This window comes from Austrofundulus limnaeus, unplaced genomic scaffold, assembly GCF_001266775.1.
Source record: "Austrofundulus limnaeus strain Quisiro unplaced genomic scaffold, Austrofundulus_limnaeus-1.0 Scaffold68, whole genome shotgun sequence".
NCBI lineage: Eukaryota > Metazoa > Chordata > Actinopteri > Cyprinodontiformes > Rivulidae > Austrofundulus > Austrofundulus limnaeus.
This window is the reverse complement of record NW_013952470.1, coordinates 808,429-821,964: the sequence shown is the minus strand read 5'-3', so window position 1 is coordinate 821,964 and position 13,536 is coordinate 808,429. Positions and strand designations below refer to the sequence as shown.

The 13,536-nt window shown below is 39.7% G+C and overlaps 1 protein-coding gene across 3 annotated transcripts in view; it reads left to right on the top strand.

The window, feature by feature from the left end:
* Positions 1-13,536, top strand: part of nr1h5 (nuclear receptor subfamily 1, group H, member 5) — a gene marked incomplete at its 5' end in the record, with an annotated part of 14,105 nt that continues 569 nt past the window's right edge. Inside the window, 11 exon segments of one of the 3 annotated variants that reach the window (XM_014010347.1) lie at positions 1-737; positions 1,097-1,269; positions 4,982-5,121; positions 8,244-8,636; positions 10,142-10,282; positions 10,435-10,559; positions 10,724-10,822; positions 10,900-10,996; positions 12,146-12,262; positions 12,342-12,425; positions 12,509-12,622. In XM_014010347.1, coding sequence (XP_013865801.1) covers positions 5,025-5,121; positions 8,244-8,636; positions 10,142-10,282; positions 10,435-10,559; positions 10,724-10,822; positions 10,900-10,996; positions 12,146-12,262; positions 12,342-12,425; positions 12,509-12,622 — 1,267 coding nt within the window. 3 annotated transcript variants of the gene reach the window in all.

Genomic DNA, 13,536 nt, shown 5'->3' with positions numbered 1-13,536 from the left:
ACCGTCAGTCAAAATGACGGACTGCAAAAAAAGTCTAGCACAACCTCTGGTCTTGACGTACCTCAAAGAGGGTTTTCTTCAATTAAAACGGTGCTTTTAGGTTTTCAAACTCATGTTGTTGGTTAAGTAAACCCAGTCTGCTCTCATCCACTATGTTTTAAAATGCCTCCAGGAACTAGAATTGTGTCGAGATGTGTTTGTATTTAATCACTTTATCATTTCCACCAAAAAAAAAAAAATTAGCCTTTGTTTTTATTTGTAGTTAAATAGTTTTTATATGTATGCATGGTCAGTTTTAATGAAGATAAATCTTTTTATTTCAGTTCATTTAGTTTTTTTTTTATAATCTTTGTCATATTTGCACATTTCATGGAAAAATTGATTTTATATGTGAAGAAATGTTTTCCGTGTACTGCAACAATGAAGAAATAATAATAAAAAAAAGATTTAAGTGCCAATTATTCCACATTTTTTCTTCCTGTTAGTTTTTTCTTGTTACTTTGACTCATCTCTCTCTCTGACCTCTGTCTTCTATCAGTCAAGGGCTGATCTTGGACTTCGTGTTGACCTCTGACCCCTGGCCCAAACCGACTTCAGCGGGCCGAGGCTGCCGTTGACCCGCTCCCGGGAGGCCTYGACAGCCGTGCGGTTTCTCTTCATTAGCAGAAGATCACCCGTCGCCCTCGTAGCGCACATCACCCCCCTCGAACGACAGCGGGGGCCCACCCACTGAGGAGGTCAACTCAAAACAGAACATGTCAGGAGCTGAACGTGTGTGTGTGTGYGYGTGTGTGTGTTTGGGAAACAGTGGCAGAAAGATTGTTAAACGGGTTGAGGAGTCAGCAGGAAGAGCCAGCGATAGGCCGCATCCATCCATCACCAGACACGACCAAGAGCTTGTTTATAAACACTCACTGTCGGGAATTTCTTAATGAGACGACTCCGGTTCTTACAGGCGGGGGAAGACGGGGACWTTTTTGACTCACGGTTGTCAGTTCAACACAAATAAACGATCACACGTGGCAAAACTTCACATTTTATTTCCCTCAATAACTGTTTTGTTTATTTATTCTTTTTTTTTATTTCCTCCCCTCAGATTTCCAGGACAAACTCCTGCTTATGTGTCTTTGAAAGGTTGTGTTTACTTTGTGTGTCAGAGAGAGAAAAAGAACAGAGGCAGTCCTGCTCGCTCGCCACAATACCAAAAAAAAAAAAAAGAGGAAAAGCTGGACGTTGAAGATCAGTGCGCAGCGGGAAAACTAATCACAGGTGAGTTATTGAAGTGAAATTAATATACTGAATGAGAAATTGTTTTTTTATGGAGTTCTTATTGCTTTGTTCTATATTAGTTATGTGAGAATAATTACATTTAATTGTTTTTTTTTNACACTACAATCACCAAATCTTTTGATTTTCAATAGCAGTGGTTCTCAGGTTTGAGTTCTTGAGAGGACTTCCAGAAAAATATAATTTGCTCAAATTTTGCTGCAATTTAAGATAAAAACGTGTTGTGAGAAGTACATAAGTACATTTTACTTTGRTCATTATTGTCCTTATTTAATAGGCTTGCGTTAACCTAAAACAGTTGGGCTTAAAGTTTTATGCCTTTTCTTATTTTGTGTCTCAGAAACTGAAACGTTTGTTCTGGTTCTGCTTTTGTCCAGAACTGAAGAGCATTTATCAAGTCAAGTGTCTGCACAATGTTTTTAGGAAGGAGAAGAGAAGGAGCAATCAATAAAACAATAAAAAGTCTCGGCAGAACAGAGGAAATGGTTTCAAACAAATGCTTTAAGTAAGCCTTTGACAATTTACATTCCTCCCCATGCGAGTGAGCCACCCCCCCCCCCCCCCAATCCAGACAGAAGTTCTGGACTTTACTCAGTAAATCCAGGGGCCACTTTAATGTGAGCGCTGCGAGCAGAGCGTCAGTAAACAGAACATGTTATCGAGCTGCAGCTTCCAGCCAGGAGCTGCCCGATAAGGACAGGAGCTGACCGAGTCCAGAGTGGGATTTATGAAGTGCTGAATTTATCTCTGAGTTTGTCTTGTGAGTGATTTGGGACTAACGAGCTGAAGGGTTTGAACGTACCACCAATTTAGAAAGAGTGTTTAGAAAAAGCCCAAGTTTGTGTATTTTTGGCTGCCAAGCTAAAGATTTCAGAGGTCCAGCTTGTGCGTTTTCTCGTGTGGATGTTTGTTTTTCGGGATCTTGATCCAGTTAAATCTCAGAGGCCAGTTTTCCTAATTACTGTTAATGTGTGCGTCCCCTAAAAGTCACCCCCCCCCCCTCATTTTCCTCTCCCTCTTTCTGACACTCTTCTCCCACGAGGCAAGACCTCACAGTTAGGCCTGTGCTCCATGTGTCCACAGTGTGACACCTCCAGAAGATCCATGGGGACATTTGGACCCTCAGATCTTGTCCCCCATCATTTAGAGCTGTTCTCATTCCACCCATCAGAGGTCAGCCATTCTTAGATGACGGTTTATCATTGGTGAGATTTGTTTTGCAGCAGATGATGGAATAAAACAGAGAAATAACTATTTTATTTAAATCCTTTCAGATAACCTCATTGAGACATCGTGTCGTTCAACAGGCCTGCTAAGTGAACACGCGTAGTTCTGATGAACTCTGTCACCAAGACATTAAAAACAGGATGATGTCATTTTTCAAATTKATTTATGAAACTTGTTACAAAATAAAAGCTGCACGTTATAAAAGTTGCATCAAAGTTCTGAACATTGATAATATATTATAACGGGCAGCTGATTCCAAGACCTGGGGGGACCAGAAGCTCAAAACGAGTCGATAGCAACAGCAAAATAAGCTGATTTTTCATGTGCAAAACTCACATCCTCAGCTCCACTGCTCATCCCACGAATGCATGATCCTTACAAATGTGGCACCGTTTAAAAGGGAATTTTTTCAAATGTGCAAGATTTATCGCCAAGAAGCATTGTWACAACAAAGAAATAATCTACCAAACACATAATTAATTACTTTTTGTGCTAAGTTTATTTGTGTGAAGGTTTATCAAGCATTCACACAAGATGATCCGTTTGTCTTCCATATGTTTTCCAGGATGTGTCTCCTCCTTGTGTATTTCAACAATTTACACATCTAAAGGTTCAGCTCCTTCAGAGCACTCGAGTTAGGACTTTTGATATTTTAGATACTTTTAGATACTTTTTCTGTCAGTTTTTTTTTTTTCTGTTTAAGAATGAACGGAGCTTTATTCAGCCTGCTTGAAATCCTTCAAAATAGGATAAAATCTTTTCTGCACTTTTCACATTTTGTTCTGGATCTTCCTTTTTAGCTTCTTTGTGCTAATTTCAGCTTCCTTCTGCTTATTATCATTATTATTTTGTTAATTTTCGGGTTTTTTTCCCCCTTTTCAGCTATTCTGCTAATTTAAAACGTTTGCACTGCTCTCCTCTTTCTTTCAGCTATTTTCAGCTGCTTTTTTGCTAATTTCAGCTGTTTTTTGTTGCCATTTTAGCTACTTTTTAGTTTTTTCAGCTAAATTCATATTTTTGTGGAAATGTCAGCTACTGCTTAATGCGGCAAACTTTGTATCAGCATTTTAGCTACTTTTCTGCTAATTTTAGTTTCTCCCTTCCCTTTTAGATATTCTAATTTAAACAGTTTATACTTCTATCATCTTTCTACTTATTTAAACTTTTGATGCTTTGTTCAGCTACTTTCTGCTAATTTCAGTTGTTTTAGCTACTTTTTAAGCTTTTTTCAGCTGAATTCATCTTTTTGTGAAATTGTCAGCTTCTTACAGCAAACCTTTGCCCTTTATGATTCTTACTTCTTTCTTTTTTTCTGCATTTGAGCTACTTTTCTGCTAATTTCAGCAGTTTTTTTGCAATTTTAGCTACTTTTTAACCTTTTCAGATAAACTGATCATTTTGTGGAAATGTTAGATTCTTACTGCTTAATTCAGCAAACTTCTGCTCTTTCTGCTGCTTCTTTCRTTAGAAACTTCAGCATTTTCAGCTACTTTTGTTAATTTCATCTTTTATGGCTGTTTTACAACAAATCAGATTTTTCTTTCCTGCAAAACTCTTTCATTATTAAGCGTTCAATGCTTGTGTTCTGTTAGCGATACATGCAGCCACATTCCTGCTTCATTCCTCAGTGAGATTGATTGTGATGGTACCATAAAGGCCCTCAGAGTAATGAGCTCTCCCTCTAACCCTCTGCCATGCACCAGTCAGTCCCAGCTGAGTCAGGGAGCAGGGTGGAGGGGAGGACAGGAGGACGCCATTTATCCTCAGTGAGCGAGCTGCGTGTCAGACGGCCCTCCTCGGAGCTTCTCAGGCCCGTGCTCGGGCCTCGGACCCTTTCACTGCAGCTAACCGTCTGCGGGGGAGGCAGAGGTCCCTGAGACCCTTTAAATCTCACTGCTGTCTAATATTAACTGCAGCACAAACAGAACGGCGGTAAACAAAAGGGCAGAGTCAACACACTCCTGAGTCTGGAGGACAAACACGGGCAGCAGGTATGTTAAATAGTTACAGATAAACCTCGTTTTCATAGTTTAGTGTTTAAACCAACTTTTTATTCCGCCTCCAACACAAGAAGCACAGAACGTCTCTCCCTCTGCTCATGTGGGAKAAGGTCACCGTCTTTCCTCTCCGGTCCGTGCAGTCCAGCTGTTTGGACCCCGGCTCCAACCCCGTCCTTCCTGGGTGTCCCTACTTTCCCTTTTGTCTACCCCCTCAGGGACTCTTAAACCCTCCTCCAGCACTTCATCAGCCTCTGACGAAGAGCCTCAGCTGCACTCTTCCTCTCTGACGTGGTTTTTTTTTTTTTTTTAATAGGCTGGAATATCAGCTGGGACAGCTAAGAGACCTGAACCCATCCTGGGGATTGAGGAATGTCTCCTCACTTCCCAAAGCCTTCATAATCTGTGTGACTCCTCTGAGTAACTGGGTGTTTATGTCTTTGTGTGTGTGTGTGTGTGTGTGTGAGAAGATAGATCCTGTATTATTAGCCGGAGAGAAGATTTTCTGTCCAGATGAGAGAGTGGACGGAGCCTGAGATGAGCTTTTCTGCAGGGGGGTTTCTGTCCCCCTCGGAGGGTTACTGCTCCACAGAGCAGCTCCAGTACTACGGTGAGTCCACCTTCACCGTCCGGCTCCTTCGTGATGATTTCACTTTTTCTTCCCCCCTCTGTTTTGTGCTTTTGAGATCCTAAAGATTTGAATGTTTGATCTGTTTTAATCGGTCATCGTTTCTATTTAGTGATTGCAATTTGATTTACTGTCATAATGGAGCTAAAATTCAGCTTTCTAAAGTCCATTAGGAAGTTTTTTCAGTGTCTGCGTTTCTGCAGATTATCCTGGAAATACAGTGTTAAACGTGGTGTAAATATTACGATTGATTTCTGTTCAATAATCTCACCRTAACACGTAATCTGAGCGTGAACGTTGTACAAGATCTTTGTTTAAAACGCGACTATCAGAGTCCACTCTGTTAGCAAAATATCTCTTCAGTAAGTAATCGGATGTGTAACTGATGCAGCTAATCGACTTTAGACATCACAAAAAGTTTTTAACTTGGTCACATTTGCAGATAGAGGTAAAATCAGTCGTGGAAACAGCCGAGAGTTGCAACACGTACTCCGAGCGCGACATTTCACAATATTTTATGAGATTGTTCTTTTTTTTTTTAACATTTGATTACAACAACTACCGCTCACCTTCGGACCTGAAAGGTGACACCTGATCTCGTGTGAAATATATTTTGTCAGCTCATTTTAGTTCAATCCTGACATTTTAAATRAAGAAAAAACAGCTGTTTCCGCCTTCCCTTTTACAGACGAAAGGTTTACGTTTATATCATTTGAATAACCRTTTGAAAAATGCATCATTGGATCGTTCCGGACCCCCCCGACAGCGGATCAATGAATCAGGAAGTTCATCTGTCTGAGTTTGCATCAGAGGATCTATTTATACTGAAATGTATCATGGACATATTCTCCCTGTATTGGAGGGGGGGGAGCCACGGGGGGTCGTTTACTGGTGTCATTTAGCTCCCTGGCGTGCGTGGGATGCAAGGGAGGCGTAGGAGTGTTTAGACAGCGCACAAATGGTTTACAAACAGTACGAATCGCAGCTCTGTCACACGCCAAAAAAATAAGAGCCCCCCCATCCTCCCTTCCCATCTAACCCCACTGCAAGCATCATCTGGTTAAGAYGGAAAACATCTGGATAAGTGGAAGAGACGAGTTAAATATGAAGTTTTTTGTATGCATTCAGACGGAGTAACTGAGTTTTAGGACCAAATTGTGTTGCACGAGTGCTAACATCTGAGCTACAAGCTTTTATTTTTTTGACGTATTTTGTTTCATACATGAGACAGGACAAAGCAAGGATGATCAGTACTTTTAAAGTCAACAAAACTTTTTTTTTTTTGACCAAAACATCTACTGCGTGAAAACCAGACGAGGCAGTAAAGCTCGATGGTCGACTGCAGAGAAGTGAAGACGGAGACTGATTGGACTGAAGCTGAGGAGGAAATTGGAAACAAGTGGCTTGATGAGAACAGAGAACATGTGCTGAGGGCTAGCTTTAGGTCTACCTGTTGGGTGGAGTTATGCTCTAAAACCCAGCATGTTATTTTCAACATAAACATATACTGTATGCATCTGGATACACATATAACATTGTAAATTTTTAAATCGGCATACATGTCAAGTTATGCGGATTATCTGTAATTTATACCGATTTTTTCACACATGTAGCAGGTATACGGACGTCTAATTTCACAGATTTTTTTCAAAAATAAAGTTACAAATTTATTTTATGTCTCCGAACCTCTGGGATGTTTAACAAAACCAATAAATAACCTCAAATAACCATCTTCCAACCTGCTCTGCCGCTATAAATAAGTTCTCCCCTCCTCATTTCCTGCTGCTTTGCTTCAGACGCTGTCATCTCCGCGGCCGACAAGCCGTCTGCTGACAGCAGTGAGGCACACCTGTTCATGTTAACAATTAGCTGTGGAGTGAAGCAGTTCTAGGGTGGGTCCAGGGGTACACTCTCCTGGAAAGCTTATTTAACCCACATAAACATGAGTAACCAGTGATTATTCTACAGAATAAATCAACTATACACTAAAAAAGGTATCTAAATTTTTTTTTGTCCTCCATTAGCGGCGCCCCCCTAGATGGATGGAGTCCTTAGCATTTACCTATACTGCCCACGCCGCAGGCCGGACCTGCCAGTTTGTAAAATTTATCTAAAGAAGCCAGCAGACTGTGCTGAATCCTCCTTCTGTTCCAGTCTTCTTCAGCCATAGATAAATGATGAGGATAAATGTTCTGTTTTTAGGAGAGAGTCCTCAGAGTCTGGTTCTAGGGTCCATTTAATCGGTGTCTAACAGGCCACAGAGCAGTTTTTGTTTGACCCAGTCCAGCTGGACTTTCATAAGCTGCCAGCGACCACACGTGTTTTCTCAGTGGAGACGACTCAACAACTGTCCATCAGAGACTAAACTAATGAGACGGAAAAAATAAAACAACAACAACAAAAAAAAGGGGGATCAAAAAGCTCTAAATGGCACTCGGAGTTCTCAGCTGCATCCTGTTCCTGCAGTCTGAACAAGTTCACCAAGTTTCATTCATCAGTTTTKTTTTCTTGCTTCAACATCATAGAAATGGTGAATTCATTGAGTTACGTAAAATCCTGATCCTCTTCGACTTGAACCGGCGTCATCGAGTGTCCTGAAACATTCAGACAGTCTTTCTTCTGTGCATTAGTCTAAATATGACAAGGAAATTATTTGATTATTTGTTATTTCATTATTTATTTCATTATTTATTATTTATAATGTTCTTATGAACTTGTTTTATGAATTTTTATGGGTTTTTAAGAGTTGTGCTTGATGTGTTGTTTTGTATATTACATGTCTAATGAGCCAAAGACAAATTCCCAATGCGGTGGACATTAAAGTTTTTTCTATTCTATTCTATTCTATTCTATTCTATTCTATTCTATTCTATTCTATTCTACTCTATTCTACTCTATTATTAAGGGGAGCCAAGCATTCGAATGTTCTCACCTCTTGTTGTGATTTTATGTATTTTTAGCTTTTATTTTCTATATATTTAAATGTCAGGTGGAAGATGAAAGTTATCTTTGGTTTTGAAATGCAGTTTTGTCAAAATAATATACATAAACTAGAAAAACAAACCATCCATCAGAATTATTGTGTCTCGTGATTTCTCTTTCAGACATGCTGGCGGAACCTCTTGGTTATCCCCTCCAGGACCCCGACCTCCAGCTGCTCCCTTACAGCCAACAGCAGTACCTCCCTGCCAACCTGCCCTTCTCCCTTTACAGCTCCCCGTCTTCCTCCACCCCCTCACCGTCCTCCTCCGCCTCGTCCTCTCAGCTCTGCCACGCTCCGTACCAGTACAACCCTCACTGCCTGGAGCCCCCCTGTGACCCCGGACCGGACCCGCTCTCCGGGGCTCTGGCTCACGGGTTTGGGGTGGTGCCTCTCGGCCGGAGGTCCCGGGTGGGACCGGCAGGGAGGAACAGAGGTCAGGACGAGCTGTGTGTGGTGTGTGGCGACAAAGCGTCGGGGTATCACTACAACGCTCTYACCTGTGAAGGATGTAAAGGTATTGATATGATTTGATTTGATTTATTTATTTAACAGGAAAAGATTATTAAAAATCAAGCCTGACTCAGCGTAATTGCTGTTTTACAGCAGGTTCCTGTTCTGCAGCACATAAAACACTCAGAATTACAGCATCACAATCACATCATTATACACCATAGACACAAAGGCAAACAAGCATAACAAATTTCAAAAAGGCAGCATTTGCAAAATAAGACGTCTAAATATGAGCACAACAAAAAGTGTCCAGCAGATGGCAGACAAGATTCTTCTTAAAGGGCTGTAGTTTTGAAATGGACTTTATGTTTTGAGGAATGTCRTTCCATGCTTTAGTATAAACATAGAAGAAAGACCTCTGGCCGTAACAGTTTTTAAAAGTTGGTAATATCAKTTGTCCTTTTGTAACAGATCTAGTTGAATGACCACTTCCAGAATTTGATTTGGGCAGCAATGCACAGAGAGTTCCATAATTGGCACCTTGGAAGATCTGAAAATATAAATTAATACCACTATACAAAACATAATTCATATATGTATATACATATAAACATACATGTATATTTATGGACTCAAACTGCTTCAGCGAACGTTCAGCTGTTTCAGTCACGAAGGCATCAAAATGTTCAGCTCATTCAGGACGTCACAGCTAGGAATTTAGGTTTTTGTAACTACTGTACTTTTAAAGAAAATTATCTTTTTTTAATTTATTGTCTTTAAAATTACTGGGAAAGTCTTCAGAAACATTAAGGCTGTAAAATATATTTCAGTATACTTACTTTATTTTTAGCTTTTGCCCACTGTTTTGCTAATTTTAGCTTCTAGTTTCAGTGTGGCTATTTTTAGTGTTTACATATTCTTCTGTTGGTTTCAGTTTTTATACTACTGTTTTGCTATCTTTAGCAAAGGTTGTTTTTGTTAAAAAAATTTACTTTGTTGTTAATTTTAGCCTTTAGCTTTTGTTTATGTAATTTTAACTTTTAGGTACTGATTTGCTAATTTTAGGTTTTTGCTACAGTGCGGATGGTTTTAGCTTTAAGTTACTGTTCTGTTGATTTCAGCTTTTAGCTACCATTTTGTTTATTTACATATCGAACTACTGTKCTGCTAATTTTAGCTTTTAGCTAAAAGTTTTGCTAACTTTAGCAACTCTTTTGTCAATTTTAGGTTTTGGCTTTGGTTTACTGTTTTGCTAATTTTAGTTTTTAGCTACAACGAGAATGTTTTAGCTTTAAGTTACTGTTCTGTTGATTTCAGCTTTTAGCTAAAAGTTTTGCTAACTTTAGCAATTGTTTTGTCAGTTTTAGATTTTGACTTTGTTTTACTGTTTTGCTCATTTTATCTTCTTTTCTTATTTTAGCTTATGTTTTGTGATAAATTTTGTTTCTGTTCTGGTGGTTTTAAATTTAAAATGATGGTTTCAGCTTCATTCAGGCCTCAGCGTTCTGACTGGGCTTTGATAGTTTTCCAGTTTAAAGGTCTTCCTGGGTTTTTTTATTTTACCTGCAGGTTTCTTCCGGCGCAGCGTGACCAAAAAGGCTGTGTACCACTGTAAGAGCGGCGGCGGCTGTGAGATGGACATGTACATGAGGAGGAAGTGCCAGGACTGCCGGCTGAGGAAGTGTCGGGCCGTAGGAATGCTGGCTGAATGTGAGAAAATCTGAAAAAAAAAAAAAACCTGAAGATCTAACTTTATATAACCAGAGAAATGGTTACTGGTGATAGTGAATGAAATATTTATGTTTCATTAAAGTAGTTTATTTAATGTTTTTTTGAATGTGTTTGGTTTTTTTTAATCGCAGGCCTTCTCACAGAAGTACAGTGTCAATCCAAACGACTCAGAAAAGGAGGTAAAAGCCGAGGGCAGGAGGAAGAGGAGAACACAGACAGTAGGAGGGTCAGCTCTACCAGCAGGGTTCTTGGACAGGTACCCCTGCTCCCTGTTCAGCTAATGATTGGATTTTAAATAGTTTAGCACAGTTCCATCAGTAAAGCATGGCGGTGGCAGTGCCATGAAATGGGATTACAGTGCTGCGTTAATGTCAATGCACTTGTTTAATCCTCCATCGCGTTAACTTCCATCCGCTCCAGGTTCTGTCTGTCAGTTGGACCCGGGAGCAGAAATATACCGTGGACAAGATGGTGGAGGCTCACCGGCAGTTCAGAGATCACGACAGCAGCAGTTTCATGGTCGGTCACTGTGTATAAAACAGACTTTCATACGTTTCTGTTGTGCTCATGTCGTCTCTTGTTTACATGCGGGGCAGGTGTCTGACTGGCAGTGTGCACAAGACGGGGAGGGTCTGTCTGAGGTTGTACCCCCCCACCAACAGAGGCTGCTGCAGTTTGCCAGAACAGTGCCTGGTAGGAGTGATCTGTCATCTTCAACATATATCATCAGTCATTTTAYAGTATTAAACTACCAAACAGAGGGTATTATAACGTCTCTGAGTTGTGAAATCACYTGGATTTCTTTAAAACCAGAAGTAGAAGTTCATTGAGCTCCAAAGTACATTCATTTGAGTRTTTATAACAGAAAAGGTCACAGACTTTGTATTTTTTTAAACATATTTAAATTACTTAACGGGGGCAGGTGTCGTCCTCTACATTGTTTTGACAGTAATAAGTTGAACAAAATGTTTTTAAATGCACTCAAGAAATGAACAGAAGGGAAGAATTTTAAATTCTTTGGGGACGATTTCACTTCCCTGGAACAGATAAAACCCCATACCACTGAACTACCACCGCCGTGCTTTACTGATGAAAATCAAACTCGCTGCCCTCCCTGCTAAAATACTGTGTTTATTTTGGTTCAGTCAGACCACAAGTCAAGATATTTACTCCCACAAGCAGCTGTAAGTCAAACTGGTTGTTCTGCAGCCATTTTTAGAGAAGTGGCTTCTTCCTTCATCCTGTGCAGCKCTGCGGTCTCATGGTGTTTAAACTTCATAACTATTGTTTATTATAAAGAAGATAGTGTTTTTAGTTGTTTTGATTCAGCTGTTCTTTTAGCAGTTTATTTTACATTTAGCTACATATAGCTTTTAGCCATTTTGTCTATTTTTTGCTTTTCGCTAATGTTCTGTTTCTTTTAGCAGCACAACTTAGTTTCAGCTTCTTGGAAGAGCTACTTAGCTCTATTTGCAATGCCTTTATTTATTTATTTTTTATTTTGTTTCTCTAGTTTGAACRGCTTTTAACGTGAGAAGGCAGGCCTCAGGTCTCAGAACCTTCTGACCTGTTATGATTGTGAAAAATGTGAAAAATTGATTTTGATATTTTCACAGAAAAAAATAAAAGCTGTCATTTGCGGACATGAAACATGTTGGTTACAAGTTTGTCCTCACCAAATGCCAAATTCAGACTTTAAATCTGCCTTTTTAAGTAAACTGTTTAAAACATTACACATTTGCTGATCTAAATGTAATTAAATACACAGAACAGAACACCTGGACCTTTTTTTTTATCTTACCCTGAAGCAAAACAAAACTAATCCATGTCCTCTCCACACAGGCTTCGACCTCCTGGACATCTCAGACCAGTTTGCTCTCTTGTCCGTCTCCTCGCTGGAGGTCATGTTCCTGCTCTCAGCACAGCAGTTCTCCCACAACCCGGCGAGCCCCAGTCCAGGTGAATAAACCAGAGCGTGACCGAGGAACAAAAGCACATTTCAACACATGGAAATGACTCATACAATCCCCATTATCAGTCCTGCAGCTTTTTAACGTGTCCACACACAGCTGGCTCAGAGATGCAGAAACCAAGGAAAACATGCAGAGCAGGAGCAGCTCAGGTGAGATTATTCATACATAATAACATTAATAAAACCAATTCAAATCACTGATTGAGTCATTTCCTGTTTATTGATGTGAACAGGGGGCGGTGACGATCTCCTCGGCTCAGTGCTCAACTTCCTCCACAGCATGGTGGTGCTGCGTGTGACYGAGGCAGAATACGCCCTGCTCACCGCCACAGCTCTGCTCTGCTCAGGTCGCACCAGCTCCTCCGTGTTTGAATTATTTCTAATGATTTGTTTCAAATCTGTTCAACAGCCAGGAGAAAAATGAACACTGGATTACTTTTTCTGAAATTTGCTTCAAAGGCTGCTAAAATAAGCAAAACATTAGCTAAAAGCCTAAAGTAGCAAAACATTAGCTAAAAGCAGCAAATTGATTGCTAAAAGTAGCAGATGAATAGCTAAAAGTAGCAAAAAGTAGCCGATGGATAGCTGAAATTAGCAAAAAGTAGCCGATGGATAGCTAAAATGAGCAAAAAGTAGCCAATGAATAGCTACAATTAGCAAAAAGTAGCCAATGGATAGCTAAAATTAGCAAAAGGTAGTCGATGGATAGCTAAAAGTAGCAAAAAAGTAGCTGATAATTTAAAGTAGAAGATGGATAGCTAAAAGTAGCAAAAAAGTAGCAGATTGATAGCTAAAAGTAGCAAAAAAGTAGCTGATAATTTAAAGTAGAAGATGGATAGCTAAAAGTAGCAAAAAAGTAGCAGAAAGATAGCTAAAAGTAGCAAAAAAGTAGCTGATAATTTAAAGTAGAAGATGGATAGCTAAAAGTAGCAAAAAAGTAGCAGAAAGATAGCTAAAAGTAGCAAAAAAGTAGCTGATAGCTTAAAGTAGAAGATGAATAGCTAAAATTAGCAAAAGGTAGCCGGTGGATAGCTAAAAGTAGCAAAAAAGTAGCAGAAAGATAGCTAAAAGTAGCAAAAAAGTAGCTGATAACTTAAAGTTGAAGATAGATAGCTAAAAGTAGCAAAAAGTAGCAGATAGATAGCTAAAAGTAGCAAAAAGTAGCAGAAAGATAGCTAAAAGTAGCAAAAAGTAGCAGATTGATGGCTAAAAGGAGCAAAAAAGTAGCAGATTGATGGCTAAAAGGAGCAAAAAAGTAGCA